The sequence below is a fragment of the Doryrhamphus excisus genome, chromosome 11 (assembly GCF_030265055.1).
Source record: "Doryrhamphus excisus isolate RoL2022-K1 chromosome 11, RoL_Dexc_1.0, whole genome shotgun sequence".
Lineage (NCBI taxonomy): Eukaryota > Metazoa > Chordata > Actinopteri > Syngnathiformes > Syngnathidae > Doryrhamphus > Doryrhamphus excisus.
Genome location: NC_080476.1, coordinates 6,726,612 through 6,742,609, shown reverse-complemented (window position 1 = coordinate 6,742,609; position 15,998 = coordinate 6,726,612). Strand labels below are relative to the sequence as shown.

At 41.5% G+C, this 15,998-nt stretch overlaps 1 protein-coding gene across 2 annotated transcripts; it reads right to left on the bottom strand.

The window, feature by feature from the left end:
• Positions 1-815: 815 nt before the first annotated feature.
• On the bottom strand, positions 816-15,276 carry si:ch211-284e13.4 (insulin receptor substrate 1-B). 2 transcript variants are annotated; one of them, XM_058087011.1, is made up of 3 exons: positions 14,644-15,276; positions 9,254-12,241; positions 816-5,614 (listed from the first exon to the last, which is right to left on the bottom strand). In XM_058087011.1, exons 1-3 carry the CDS (start codon positions 14,990-14,992, stop codon positions 5,607-5,609), a joined length of 3,345 nt encoding a protein of 1,114 aa, XP_057942994.1. In that variant the 5' UTR covers positions 14,993-15,276; the 3' UTR covers positions 816-5,606. The 2 variants fall into 2 exon arrangements, with proteins under 2 accessions (XP_057942994.1, XP_057942993.1); XM_058087010.1 differs by lacking the exon at positions 816-5,614 and having other exon boundaries at positions 7,738-12,241.
• Between the last annotated feature and the right edge of the window lie 722 nt (positions 15,277-15,998).

Here is a 15,998-nt window from a genome sequence, read left to right as displayed (position 1 = left end):
GATTAAAATGTGCTAACACAGCGTTCACTGCAAAGAGAGTTGAAACGGCACCACAACACAAACAACGCTGAGCAATGTTCCTGGGGTCAATGTGCAGGTGTCATGTGACTAAAACATACTGATGGTGCAGATGGATGCCTTTTTTAATGCTGTGTACACAACATATCTGTCTAGTATACTTTAACCTTAGGAGGTGTGTTGCTGGTGATGTTGATGCTATATTTCGGTAAATGTTGCACTGATCTGTTTTATATCAAGTTACCATATGGCTACTTTATATGAGCAATAAAAAGTGAGTTACGCTCTTAATGTTGATATTGCAATTCTGTTAAGCCTCAGAATGTGTTTGTAGTAGTGTATGTATGAGTTAAAAATAATCTGCTGATCAGTAAGGGCTGTTGGTACCAGTACGGACCTAAAGAGTGAATGTCTTCGAACATGCAACATGCAGTAAAATTCCCAATGTATGATCTTGCCAAAATACCATCTGTTGTACCAGTGGAATCTGGGCTTAAAAACATAACGTCTGGCTAATTCCTTCAAAAAGTCCGATCAGTGATGGCTTACCACAGTCTGGACTCTCTGTAGTATGTATGAAATGTTTCAACATTGACTTTGGACACAAACAGTAGTCAATAAAAGACACACAGATCCCCTTTTGTATCACCTTGCCTTTTTATATATACTGTGTAAAAAACATTGACTTGGTTGTCTACATCACAGACAAGAATCATCAATATTCTGTTTGGAACATGAATAGAATGAACCCCCACGCACCACTTCTTGCCCAAGCCCTCCCCCCCAACAAGCCCCCTCCTCTGTACACACTGTATTTTACATAGCTCATGTTCAGTCTTTGTACAGTTTACATTATTATCAAAGTATCAACACCTTTAAAATACATAGAATGCTCTTTCAATTGTAATTAGAGACGCTATCTTGATTGTGCGTACAGTAACACATGTCTGCTCCCTCACTTCCATTCCATAGCTTTGATGGATATAATTTTTTGCCCCAATGTGACGATATCCTGTTGTGGTCTCAGACTGAGAGGGGTTTAATTACCAACTGTTTCGTCTGCAAGATCTTGAGATTATGAGGTACAGTCAGAGAGGCTCTTTAATCCCTAATTAGGAGAGTTCCACTGATGGAATAACAACAAGATTATAAAGGAGCACTTCAACCCAGTCAGTAGTTGAATTACAAGAGTTTGGCAGAATGAACCACAAACTGTTGGCAGTGCTGGGCTATGCTGATTTAGAATAGTCATTCTCTTGAATTGCGGTGTTTTCAAAAAAGAGCTTTGTCATGGTGGGTACTATCATTTTGGACATTTAACGCTTGAGGAATATATACTCAACAAAAATAAAAATGCAACACTTTTGTTTTTTTTCACATTTTTCATAAGATGGAATCAAAGATCTAAAATTCATTCCAGATAAACAATAGAACCATTTCTCGCAAACATTGTTCACAAATCTGAGTGAGCACTTCTGCTTTGCTGAGATAATCCATCCCACCTTACTGGTGTGCCACATCAAGATGCTCATCAGACACCATGATTAGTGCTCAGGTGTACCTTAGACCGTCCCCAATAATAGGCCACCCTGAAATGTGCATTTGTTTACTTTATTGGGGGTCTGGGGACTCAGAACCTCATGCAGTGCAACACATAGAGTTTAACAGATTGTCAATTGTGGCCTGTGGAATGTTAGTCCACTCCTCTTAAATGGCCGTGCAAAGTTGCTGGATATCAGCGGAAACTGGTACACACACTGGAACACCCGACATGTCGGGTGAGTATGCTTTCCAAGAATTGTGTACAGATCCTTGCAACATGGGGCCGTGCATTATCTTGCTGAAACATGAGGTGATGTTCATGGATGTATGGCACAACAATGGGCCTCGGGATCTCATTGCGGTCTCTCTGTGCATTCAAAATGCCATCAATAAAATCCACCCGTGTTCTTCGCCCATCGGCTTATGGTGGAGAAATGAACATTCAATGCACGAGCAACAGATCTGGTTGCGACATTTGTGGCATTTTGCTGTGAGACAAAACTGCACGTTTCAGAGTGGCCTTTTATTGTGGACAGTCTAAGGTACACCTGTGCACTAATCATGGTGTCTGATGAGCACCTTGATGTGGCACACCTGTGAGCTGGGATGGATTATCTCAGCAAAGCAATTTGTTCAATTTGTGAACAATTTGTGAACATTTGAAAGAAATTGTCATATTGTTTATCTGGAATGAATTTTAAATCTTTGAGTCCATCACATGAAAAATTGGAGCAAAAACTAAAGTGTTGCGTTTATATTTTTGTTGAGTACTTTTAAGGCCAAAATTATACATACCTCAGCCAAATTGAAGAGTTAGTGACTTTGTCTATGTTTCTTTTAACTGGAAATGACATGATGTAATTCCAATATGATTCTAAATGTGACAAATACACTGAGAAAGCCTTCTTTCTTTGTACCCTGTATACACACAACCAGGAACCCCACTGAGTTTTGTCACTAAAGTTACTTCAGGTTCTCCTATGTAACCGGTCATAAAAACCATTAAAATTATTGAATTGAAAATGAAGCCCAGAAGCTCTCAAGTGAAAACGTTTCGACTAAAGTGAGGCTAATTTGTTGTCTCTACGGTTCACAAATGGCGCTTGCTTGACAGACTGTGGTATTTTTTTTTGGCAATGAGTCTGACAGCAACGGAAGTGGTAGTAGAAAAGTAACACTTGGGTTGAGTGAGAGGAGCAGAGATTAGAAAGAAGGAGCACTATTCACACCATCTGAGGACTGACTCCACATCCAAATATAGAAAAACAACACACACAACCGTGTTCATAGTGTTTTAGCCCGTTTAGCTGCTCTGAAGAGTTCAAAGGACCTCCACTGGTGTTTGGGGTCAAAATACACTTGCAGGTCTAAATCAATACACACATTTCATTTGAAAGTCCTGCTTTGTTAGTAGATTTTATTTACAAGCCACTGACATGTGTCAGGTTAAAAACAACTTGATTTAACATGTACACAATTTAGAGTCCTCATTGTAAAATGAGTGAAAATGGATTCAAGGACCCCATCTCAAGTTTTTTTTTTTTTTGCTTCACTTTTTTGGGCCTACAAGATTGAGGGAATGCTTACATTGTGGCTTAACTGTTAGGCACCCCCTCCCCCATAAAATACTTTTCAGATAAACAGTAAGGCAAAATAGTTTACTGATATCAGTGTGTTTGTTCACTTTTGTGTATTTTGACAACCCATTTTAAGATTACCTGTGTAAAACAGCTACAATCAAAAAAGAGGCACTTTATAAAAGAGTATATAGATATCTAGGCTATAAAGTATTCATCCTTATACTGTATGTATACTGTGTATCTTATATACCGCTGTACTGTAGTGTAATGAATCACATTATATTGGTGTAAACTGTTCTATGAATGAGGGGAAAACAAAATGTTTGCTTGCCATATCAATTTAAACGTCAAAATCAAGTCAATTCGGTCTATTTTATATCATCATCACATTTGAACTGAATCGTGTCTAACAAACAAACAATGCTGAAGAAGAATGTTATGCAAATGTGCCAATTGTTATGCATTGTTTGCTACCAGGATTATTACATGAATGCATGTTGGATTATCAGGAATACTGGCGTGGAATGGGAAACAACAACAAGAATTCAATGTTAAATTCTCAATTGCATACACTTTGTTGTGTTGTAGCTGTGCAGAAAATATCATAACAGTTCAAACTGCAAATCCCAACCCAACATTTTCGAATGAATTACCCAGGTCAGTGTACTCTCAGACCATTGAATCCATCACAACTGGATTGTTCAAGACTAGTTTGAGGGTATTCTGTAGGATCCAAGTATTTATCAGCTAAGGAGAAAGGCACACTTTGTCCGTCATTTGATAGTCAGTTGGTGCAGATGGATGAAATATTAATACCTCCAATATTAGATCTTTAGTCTCTAAAATCAATACTCCTATCAATATATTGCTACTTCATTCATTTGAGGTAATGTATATCATTAAAAGGAATGCAGTAATAGTAGTCGGGATGACCGACATTGGCTTTTTTGCAGATTCTGTCCAACTCTCAATTTCCGATACCGATATGTGTAACATCTCCTGTGGTGGAATGAACACATATGATTTGTATACAGCATTTTTAAAATATCGGTTTTGATGATTGAGAAAAAATTCTGATACAGATGTTGACTGATATCACATTTTTATGCTGCTATCAGGATGATAATTATCTACACCGATAATTATCGGACATTCTTAAATAGTAGTTATTACTTTATTTAATTCTTATTTTCTAAATATTTGATGTATTGTATTTTTATGCTATGAAATACATGCTATGCTTTAAAATACAGTCATCATAAATGAATTTCCAGGAAGTATGATTTCTTGTTTATGAATGCAATGTTTTCATAATTAGATCATAAAAAATGACCTTCTCAGTACATTATTAGAGCCCTCTAGACATGAAATATCACCCCTATAGTCCACCTTTACACTGGTATTACTCAATATAGTAGATATAATAACAGAAAATAAGCCATAATATAGACTCACACGTTAGCATTGGGAGTTTTGGTTTGTGTTGGGGTTTTTTTTTTTTTTTTTTTTTTACTTCCAGGACTTATTACAGCTAATATAACATTAAAGACCACTGTTGATGTATACATGTAATTGTGTCTTTTAATGTGTCTGATCGTTCATTTAGTCATTTTTATGCCGGGCCAGAAATGCACTAATAATAGGCTATGAAAGAGCAATGATTTATTAATTAATTATACTGTGAAAGACTGTGATAGCGTGACGCCGTGATATTCGAAGGGACGACCGTGCACGGCTTTTTAAAATTTACCAGACACATTATGCATAGTTGTTAAAAGTTTTCGAATTTTCCTCAAAATCGTATCGGAAAGGAAATCAGTGGTATCACACACCGATATCTCTCTCCAAAAAGGAAGTTATTGTCTTTGACATCCTGACTTGTCCGGTCCAGTTGTGATCAATGCAATGCTTTGAGAAAAACCCACGAAGCAGCATCACGGGAAGTGTATGTATTCTGTATCACAGCACTGACAAAATGTATGATTGTGTGAAGCTCTCGTTCCTTCTGGTGAACCTTTTTGATCATGAACTCGGAATATGGACAAAGGATGATGCTGGCTAAGGTGAGTCGTCACATTTCATTACATTTGCTTAGCTGCCAATCCTGATGGTGTCAATTTGGGAGGACATATGTCACAAATGAAACCAAAGCACGACACTTCACTGACTTTATGGCTTTACTTGATTGTCAGATGGTTGTCGTCATGTGAAACGGACATAATGTAACATACATCTTTTATCTGTTTCCGGTTAGCTGATCAAAGTGAGGCAGAAAACAGGCTCTTCCTTACCGTGCGTGCTTGTGTGTGTGTTTGTATTTGGCACATGTTTGGTTGAGAGAAAATGGCAGACAGGATGAGGATGAGGTTTTCCAGAGTTCCAGTGTTGGGACTCGGTGTAAGGTTGTGTTGTGGCAACAGTTGGGCTGCTGAGTGTGGAGCCATCCATCCCAGATTTGAGCATGAATCAACAATCTGGAGGAAAACACAAACAGGAATTAACATGGAGACAACACCCTCACTTGTTTTAGCCCCAAATACCGTGGAGCCTCTGTTTTACAACACCCTAGTTTTCATTTTTTTGCCAACATTTTGCCTCGGTTCTCATATACTGTCTCGGTTATTGATGAATTGATGATTAATCCACGATAAAATTAACTGATTAATCATTTCTTTAATTGAAAGATGTAAATATGTATATATTTACATTTGGAACACACCTTTTCTGATGTGTTACCGCCCAAACTTTGACTGTTTCTGTTTGGTTGGTCCATCCAGGGCCAAACCAATTACTCGATTAATCAAAACAACATGCTTCAGATTAATCGACTAGGAAAATTAATAGTTGAAATAGTTGAAGCCCTAGATGTGTAATTAATACACTGCTCTGTGTTCTTAATGTGTCTTTATTACAAAATACGCTTTCAAGTCCCACCTGGAAGTCATTTTTTCCAGCTCCTTCGCTGGTCTATGATGTCATCAACAGTTGACGCTGAAGTACTTTGCTACCTAACAGCAGAGCTTTATAGTGTAACTACTATTGAGGACGGATACGGCATACATCACCATGGGGCCAAAGAACTTTGATAAGGGAGGTGAGAAACACAAATGATAAAAATGTTAAATGTTATAATGTTAAATTTATGTATTTTCGTGTAATTTTTTAAACATTTCACATTGTTTTCTGAATGTAAAACTACAATCATTGTGTATTAAAAGTGTGTTGTGTTAACATTTTGGGTGTCTGGACCCTTTTACATTCATGCCACATCCAATAATGATGTAGTCATGGAATGTATTTTCTTTAAAAACATTTAATCAATGGCTGCTTGTGTACTGGAGACATCACATGATGAATGCTATCTTTTAAAGTGGCATTTACTGATACTAAAACAGTCGTTCATATGTCAATATTATGCAATCACATCACGAGTCCTCCGTGCCACGTAGAAAACATCTGAGCTTTGCAATAATCAGCCTGCAATGGCCGTGAATGTGTCCCATAGTGATCCACTGAGACCAAATGAGCCTCTCTTTATTAAAGCTCATAAAGCATTAGTTTGTACCTCTGGGGACACTTATGGATAAAAGTGCTCATACATCAACTTGACTCAAGCTCCATAAGAGGCAAATGATAGTGTGAAACACTACAAAAACAGGCTTAGGTCAGCTATGATTCACCAATGCATGCATCCATCATTACAGTCTTAAAGACGCAAAAACATGTCGACTGAAGGTTGTTTGGCTAATTTCCATTCAGACCGTGATGTACTCACGCCCGAGAAAAGGTGACAGATGTTGCGTTGCATTCTTATTGATGTATAATAAGGATGTAAAATAAAAGTCAGGCTGTGTTGGTCAGGTCAACCAACATGAGTGGACATAAAATATTAATAAATATATATAGTCAGAATATATATAATAAATATACTATGTGTCAGTAGCAGCATTATGGTCTTGATAATTGGATGTAAAATATATGCAATGAATTATTGTGTATGCAATGTTTTATGCATACAGATGAAACAATGAAGACTAACAAAGGAGATGCAGCACATAACACTGTACTAGCTCCATGGGAACATGACTCGTATAGGAGCTATTGACTGAATATTACAAGAGCTTTACTCTATGCATGTTAAATGCACAAACATGACATTCCCAGTTGCAACAAGTAGGCAATTATTATGATCAGACATGCATTAGATGAATCAATTATGGAAATTCTGAATAAATTAGATGCAGGAACGGTGTGCGCTCCTAATTCATATTTTAGAGTTGCTTGTTGTTTATAGGGGGCAGGGTCTAGGTGACGTTATCATTTAATTTGCATAATTGGCCATGACACACGTGCATAAAAGGCTAAAAAAACATATACATACAATAGATTTGTTTTTAAATTTTGCATTATTATTATTATTTCTCTGGGTGATATATCGATATATTTTTTATAATTTTTTTATTATTATTTTCTGGGTGATATATCGATATTTTATATATATATATATATATATTTTTTTTTTTTTAAGTAATAAAGTAATATTTTTTTAAATCTCACTATATCACCCAGAGAAATAATAATAATGCAAACATTTGTCTTTAAATATATTGTATGTATACATTCTTTTAGCCTTTTATGCACATGCGTCATGGCCAATTGTGCAAATTAAATGATAACGTCATCTATTAGTAGCAGGAGTAGCAGGATCGGGATAGCGGGAGTGAACAGCAAAAAAAGACTGTATAAAGGTTGCTGGATAAAGATGGTATCAACCATGTTTACCATCTGTCGTCATAGGGAACGTGAGATAGAAGCGCTAACGGCACTAACCCGGCTGCAGCATGATTGCACTGAAGATTGAACAGTATATTTAACTTTTTTCTATATTTACGTATTTAGTGATAATATACAATTTTATTTCAGCGGATATTGTTATCTAAGATTTACATTTTAATAAAACTTTGGATGTGTATTTGGCTTTGACTTTTGTCTAAACTCACTTTGTTGATAAAATATTGTTAGATATTGTGTATTGATATTCAACCGAAAAACATTGGGATATGTACCCAGGTCGCTCTTTGTAAATAAATAAATAAATAAATAAAGATATGATGCTAACTACAACCACAATAATGTTTTTTTTCACTTTTTGTCTTAGAAAATGATAACACGTGTACATACGGGTATAGATTAAGCATTAACATGACCTGAGTGACTGAGAATCGACACAATTAAGCCTGTTTGAGATGAACTATACCATTACTACAATAATAAACACCATATTGTTATATGAATACCTCTCCAGCAGTGTAAACAAAAACTGAGAATTATTCATTCATTCATTCATTTTCGACCTCGCGTGGGTCGCGGGCATGCTGGAGCCTATCCCAGGCGGGGTACACCCTGGACTGGTGGCCAGCCAATCACAGGGCACATATAGACAAACAACCATTCACACTCACATTCATACCTATGGACAATTTGGAGTCACCAATTAACCTAGCATGTTTTTGGAATGTGGGAGGAAACCGGAGTACCCGGAGAAAACCCACACATGCACGGGGAGAACATGCAAACTCCACACAGAGATTGCCGAGGGTGGAATCGAACTCGGGATGTGAGAGCCACTCATCTCTAATATGCTACTGTACACCATCCATTACACTGTTACATGACTTTGGGCTGCGCACAGCATGATAGGAATCCTCAAGGTTGCCGTGTGAACCGGCCGCGGTCGAGAGCTCGCCCACACGCACGCAGTGGCTCACAAAGTACTCGGCCCGTGTTCCCGTCCGTCTATTACCGTTTATGTGAAAGACTCATTACCAGTGGCAGACACGTCAATTGGCTGTGATCTCACTCGACACCCACTCGTGATAATAAGAGACCTTGCAGACGACCCTCAGCATGGAGAAACAGCTCCCCACACAAGTTTTGTCTGCGCTTTGCAGACAAATCGATAGAACAGTTGACTGTTCTTTTTTTTGTTAGCAGGGTGACATGAAGGCATGTCTGAAAGCAATCGATCGCATGTGAAAGACATAGTATCTTAATCCATCCAAATAAACCGAAGAAACGTCCAAATAAACATCAAGGTTCCCAAGAGTCCTTACCTTGATCATCTTTTCTTCCCATCTGTTGTGCTCTGAGTTCCTCTGATTTATAGAAGTCAATACTGGCATACAAGTTGAGGCTGGAGCCGGCGCCGCTACCCACAGCACCTGCTCCGATGTTGTAGGCGGTAGAGGAACGCTCCCCTCCAGCTTGAGGGCTCTCCTTAATGGCCAAGTCAAGGTCAATATAGTTAAGGCCTTGTTCGGAGGCTTGAGGAGGCGGCGTGGCAGACAAATTCGCCACCTGACCGCTTTCCCACAGAGAGCAGTCCAAAGCATGCCGGTGGCCCGCCGCCTGGGCACCTTCTGGGAAGAGGGTGGTAGTCGGGGGTGGGTGGCTCGTTACAGATGGAGGAGCATTAAAGGTTTCTGAGCGGTGTCCGCGTCGACCCTGGTTTTCAGATCGGAGTCTGCTGCGTTGTTCGGGAGACTGGAAGGACTTGACTGGAGAAAAGCCTGACCCTGCGTCCTCCTCCATGGACACAGGCGGACCCGAGTGGGTGTCAGGTCTCGCTGAAATGCTAGGATCTTTGTTGTCTGTGAATAAATTATGGGCGTCTGGTGCCGTCTTTGTTTTTGTTCGATGTACAGTGTTTCCCTCAGCTGCCAGAGGAGACGATGTGCCCTTGGGGGGTACAGACGACGGGCCCTGGGGGGGGCTGAACGTTGACCTCAGGGATGTTGAGGACTTTCCTACATCCATGCTCACGTACTCGGCAGAGGTGGACAATGGTGCAGAGAAGCTGCGAGGAAGGTTAGCAACATTGTTGGGGTCAGTAAGGGGCTGGTTCAAGGGGCGGAGGGTTCCGTGAATGACAGGCTGCGCTTTTTCGGATCCCGCATGTCTTCCATTATCAAACTTATTCTCTCCCTTGAACACAATACTCACGTACTCACCAACGTTCTGCGTTGCCATGGGGGGCATATTCTCTTTGACCCTGGGGAGGGTGTTTGCTTTAGTGATGTCTGAAGACACACTGAGGGGGCGGCCCCTCCTTTGTTGCTTTGGGCTCTTACAGCTCGATCCACGTTTTTGTAGGTGGCCATCTTTGGTGCATGTTCCTGCACTTTTGTACAAACTTAAGCCTTTCCCTGCTGATATGGTCTTGTCCTCCAGGCTTTCACTGCTGGCCGAGCTCGAGGAGAAAGAAGAGGAAGACATGGAGAGCTGGAAGCCTCCACCGGGCCCCACTCCTGTTTTGTTTCTCTTGCTGAACCCTGCTGCACTACCTCTTCCAGCGCTATCACTGCTGTCCTTTTTTTCCTCGCCTTTGTTTAAATCCTCCTCAAAGCGACTATAGAGGGTATGCTGATAAGCTCGGGGCAGGGAGAAGTAGGAATTGAACATTTTTGGTTGTAGCTGGTGCTGCTCAGGATGGGAGGGCGGTGTGCTACAAGCAGAGCGGCTACTGATGGGGGAGACGTTCATGTAGTCGCTTGCGACCCGGCTCTCCATGCAGCCCCTGTTATCCCACATACCGAGTCCGTGCAACTCTGTGGAGACGCTGCTATTGGGAGACATGACCATGTAGCCCTCTGCGCTGGGCTGCCGCATATGCTGAGGTGGGGACACGCTGTTTTTGGGTGTCATGGCCATGTACTCGTCGTCTGCAGCAGGCGAAGTGACTCCAGGCAGCATTGACATGTAGCCGCTATCCACGGTAGCTCCTGCTTCCACTTCTCTCCTTTTTTCAAACTGCTTTCTGTTCTCTCCCGCTGCATCTCGTCGTCCACGCCCCAACGCCAAGCCGCCAGAACCTTCTCTGTTAGCGCACTGTGACATGATGGCATATTCCTCATCGTCCTCGTCATCATCTTTCCGATGCGGAACTAGTCGTTCATGGGCGGCCAAAGGCAGGGAAGCCCTTTTACTTAGTAGTCTTCGTTCTGCCTCAGAATCCCGACTGGATGAGCGTCGAAGAATCCGTCTGCCTTTAGAGCGATGATGGGAACCGAGAAGACCCTCTCGCTGACCCATGACTATGTAGCTAGACGGGCCCTCCCCGTGCACATGATGGGCAGCCATACTAGGCATGAGCAAGGAGTGCTCACCAGGACTGGAGCCATATTCATCCGAGGAACCGTAGTCACTTGGGGAACCCGAAACAGAAACTCTCTGAGTTACACGAGGGTAGGAGCACACCGTCATTCCTCCCACCGCCGCCCCCACTAAGCCACACTCAGAACCGTGACCAGAGCTGGAGGAGAGGCTTGGAGCAGGAGAGGGAGCTGGGTTAGGTGTGTAACGTGCAAGACTGAGGGTAATCTTAGCAGGGGTGGGAGCTCTGGTGGGTTTGGGTCTGAGGGTTGGAGTAGTTGAGCATGATCCATTAAGACTCGGGCTGGAGCTGGCCCATGTTGATCTGGTACTTGCACCGCTCTCCTCCGACCTTGCCCCGATGCTGGCCGTTCGCGCCCGTGGGAAGCCATGACGCGATGTCGGCGAGGTGCTGGTGCTGCTGCCTGGCGTCTCCGTACGGGCTCGCCTGGTGAAGCCCACCTGACTCGGTGGAAGATTCGGATGATGTCGGCGGCTGGGAACACTGATGGGGTTTGACACGGTGCCTCCTCCGCATGACGTACCCACAGACTGAGACTTACTGCGCTGACGGAACTCCTCACTGAGCGCTTTCATGGCCTCCAGCAAGGTCTCGTGCATGTTCTGAGCCACCACGGAGTCATCCACCTGCATCCAGAACTCTCCTGGCCCGGTTATGGCTGAGCGACCCACCTCGATGAAGAAAAAGTTCTCCGAATGGCCGCACCTGCGAACATTCATCAGCTGCAGCACCACAGCAGCCACATCAGAGTTGAGCTTGACAAAGTTGACAGTCTTGTCAGTCAGGCACAGACGGTAGATGCCCACTAAGTTCCTTGCATGTCCAAGACCTTTCGGCCAAACTTTGACCTGCCACACTTCTTTGAAAGTTGGAATGGGCGACGGGGAGCTACACTCTCCACTGCTGCCGTAGTCTTCAGGTGTTTTACCTGTGAGTGAAAGAACAGGAAATGGATGAAAATGAGGAATTGAAATCCTGGCAAATTGTCCAGGCAATCCATTTCTATCCATTAAGATACAATCTATACAGCGGGAATTATTGGACTCCTGAATAAACATGTTTTCTAAGCTAAAGCTAATACGAGTAGGTTACTAAGGGTCCATAAGAAGTAGTACCTTTGGTAAAATACTGCCTTTACACCATGACATTCAATTTCAAAAGAAGTTACTTACTTTGTAAATAGTATTTTATTGGAAGATATTCCTTTGTTACCCAGAGAAGTTAGTATATGGCCTTTGTTGTTGTACATTTACAGTAGCTCAACCTCTTAGTGCTGATGTCACGTCAAGAATTGTGTAACAGGCTCATTTAGCCTCAAATACTTTAGGACAGAAGTGTCCAAAGTGCAGCTTGGCTTGTTTGTTTATTGGGCTGCAGCACATTTCAACCACAACAACAACAAAACAGCAAGAAAAATATAATGTAAAGAAAACAAATAATTGTAAATAATAATATTAACTATTAGCAACACAAAGTTTTGTGGTTTCCAATGCACTGTAGGGTGAACGGGTAGGCAAATCAAATGCTCTTATTAATAATTTACAATAAAATTCAATAATTTTCTCTCATTAAAGAGACTTCTTCCTCATAGTAAGCCTGTCTCTCTCTTTTGCAACGCCCTTTCCATGTCCAAGACGGTTTTCTATTTTGTTTATCATCGTATCATTTAATTCTTTGATGAAATGTTATCGCTACTGTACTTTATGTGACCATCATGCAAGTGTGAATAACTTGAAGTTCCAATTTACACTAAACTCTAACTTACATCACGGGTGTAGGTTGTATAGAACTTTTTTTTTAGCCTTTTTACAAAATTTAAACAATATTAAGTATATTAAAATACATGTATATTAAATATATTAAATATAAACATATTAAAATCCTCCACCCTTCACCATCTCTGTGTGGAGTTTGCATGTTCTCCCCGTGCATGCGTGGCTTTTCTCCGGGTACTCCGGTTTCCTCCCACATTCCAAAAACATGCTAGGTTAATTGGCGACTCCAAATTGTCCATAGGTATGAATGTGAGTGTGAATGGTTGTTTGTCTATATGTGCCCTGTGATTGGCTGGCCACCAGTCCAGGGTGTACCCCGCCTCTCGCCCCAAGACAGCTAGGATAGGCTCCAGCACCCCTGCGATCCTCGTGAGGATAAGCGGTAGAAAATGAATTAATGAATATTAAAATCCTTAGGTTTTACAGTATGCGGTGCAAAACAACATCGAGAAAAGTATATATAATTCAATATATACATAATTATTAAATATTATTATAAATATTAAAAACGCTTGAAATAATAAAGTATTTCAAATGTATTAACCAAAGATTCACTGAATTTACATTTTCAAAAATTGAGGTAATTGCAACGTTTTAAAAATGGAGGTGATATTTGGTGTAAAAATCGTAAAAACAGTGAGAACCACTGCTCTAGGACACAGCATTACAACCACAGATTACATTTGAACTAACAGTCAGTAATAGTGTGAGTATTTCTATATTCCCCTTCACTTTAGCTCCATGAACACATCAATACAGGTGTTTTTGATGTGATCGGCCGTGCATCCATTCATCCATCCATTCATCCATCCATTCATCCATCCATCAGTCATCTCTCAGCATTGGAGTACAGTACAGGCAGAGCTGGGAAAGCCCATCATAGTGAGTGCACGGTGAGGGGAAAGGGAGGGGTTGTGCTGGTGCTGTTCTGGTCCCCATCAGCACCAGAACACGAAGGAAAACAACACGAAGAGAAACGAGTAGAAAAACGACATTAAAATTACAATTCTTATTCTTTCTATCTCGCATCAAGAGAGCGTGGATGCTGATGCCTGCACCTCCTGCAGAAATGTAGGTTATTAGAGGCGGGCGGGCTGTGCAGAAAAACAACAACACGGGCTGGAGTGTAGTGCTCCACGATAGGCTGGAGCTATATGATGCATGCCGTGGATGGTTGCTATATGCCCACTGCGCCATGCAAAACAAGGCTGCACCTTATTCGCTGTACTAAACGCCGCTGTGTACACCGTTGCTGATATCAAGTCGTATATTTGCAATAATATTTCTCAATCCCACCATCACCGCATGATAAAAGCATCATTCACTTGGCGCCATTTCATGTTTTGAATAAAAACACCCCCTAATAATTTGATGCGTTCGTTTGCCCCAGCCAGAAGAGGTAAATATTAATCTGAGAAATAAAATGCATTGGAGTGAATGCAATGGCCGAGGCAGATGGAGAGCAAAACAGCCCAAGGCAGGATGGGCCCAATGCAGAGACACACAGCAGAAAGATCACAAATTATGGTGGATTCTTCCACTTTTGCCGTCTTACAGTTGCACTGAAGGTCCAGCATGGCATGGTACCACTCGTTTTGGACCTCCTCGCTGTCTGCGGCGATGGCAAAGCTCTCGCTGCGGGTGTACAGCACGATCAGGTGCTTGTTTTTGGAGTCAGCCCTCTTGTTGATGTTGAAGCACGTCTCCAGGTTGAGGACTTTCTTGGGCACAGGAGATTTGCTGCGGAATTTCTTCTCGTTCTCGTAATACTCCAGGCGTGCAGGACCATGCTCGGAGGCCGCCCTCAGCACGAAGAAGCGCCGGTGCATTGATTTATGCTTGCGGAGATAGCCGCTTTTCTGCACGTCTTCATAATTGTGCAGCTCGGCGCCTTGGTTCTCCATGACTAGAAAGCACTAATGTCAAAAAACAAACAAGTCCATGTGAAGTCCTCGTTAATTAATCCATCGCAACTACATGCCTCCTCCTCCTCCCAGTGCCCACACTCAAGCATGTGCGCGATGCTCAGTATGGTGAACCGAGCCGGAGCATGGTTCCGATCATCCGGCGGCTGCAGGTGGATCAGAACACCATCCACCGGCCCGGTCCGGCTCCGTTTCAAGTCCAAATACGGTGCACCTCAGCCGCTTAAGCGACGTCTCCTCCGCCTGTCTGACTGAGGGCGCACACAGTCTGCAGCCCCAGCAGGCAAGTTTGGTGGGTTCAAATAGAGCATCCGTTGAAGGATTTCCACAATAAAAGCATCAGGCGCTCACGTGCACGTGCGGCATTATACGTCAATACAGTTTCTCTCGAGATAGACTGACTTCTGGGTGCATGCATGTGAACCAGAGGTGTCCAAAGTGCGTCGTGGGGGGCATTTGTGACCTGCAGGTGGTTTTCCATTGACCCATAGCGCATTGTAGAAATCCAATTAAGAAAAAAATACAGCAAAAATGTAAGATGCTGAACTGTTGATACTAATAACTAATAAAACAAAGCTTTGTCTTTAAATACTGTATATATAATGGGTTTTAAAGCCCTTAAAAACTGTCTAAAAATGTAAACAAACACAAAAAAGAAATTAACATTAAACATTTTGAAATTAAATTAATAAATTCTATGTGAAATTAATGCATTAACACATTAAATGAATTCATAATTAACTGAGAAATTAAAGGAAATGTAAAAAAAAAATCAATTTAATTTTTCAATCTATTTGTTTATTTTACATAATTAAACACATGCTATGCTACAATGATTCCAATGATCTCACATGTATTCCCATGTAAGATATCGATGTAACCCCCACGAATGTCGGCAATCTACTCTAATCTAACCTGAACGCATGTAAATGTCCCAGGTAAGTGATTAATGAATATATCAACAACTCTGCAATGACACTACAAA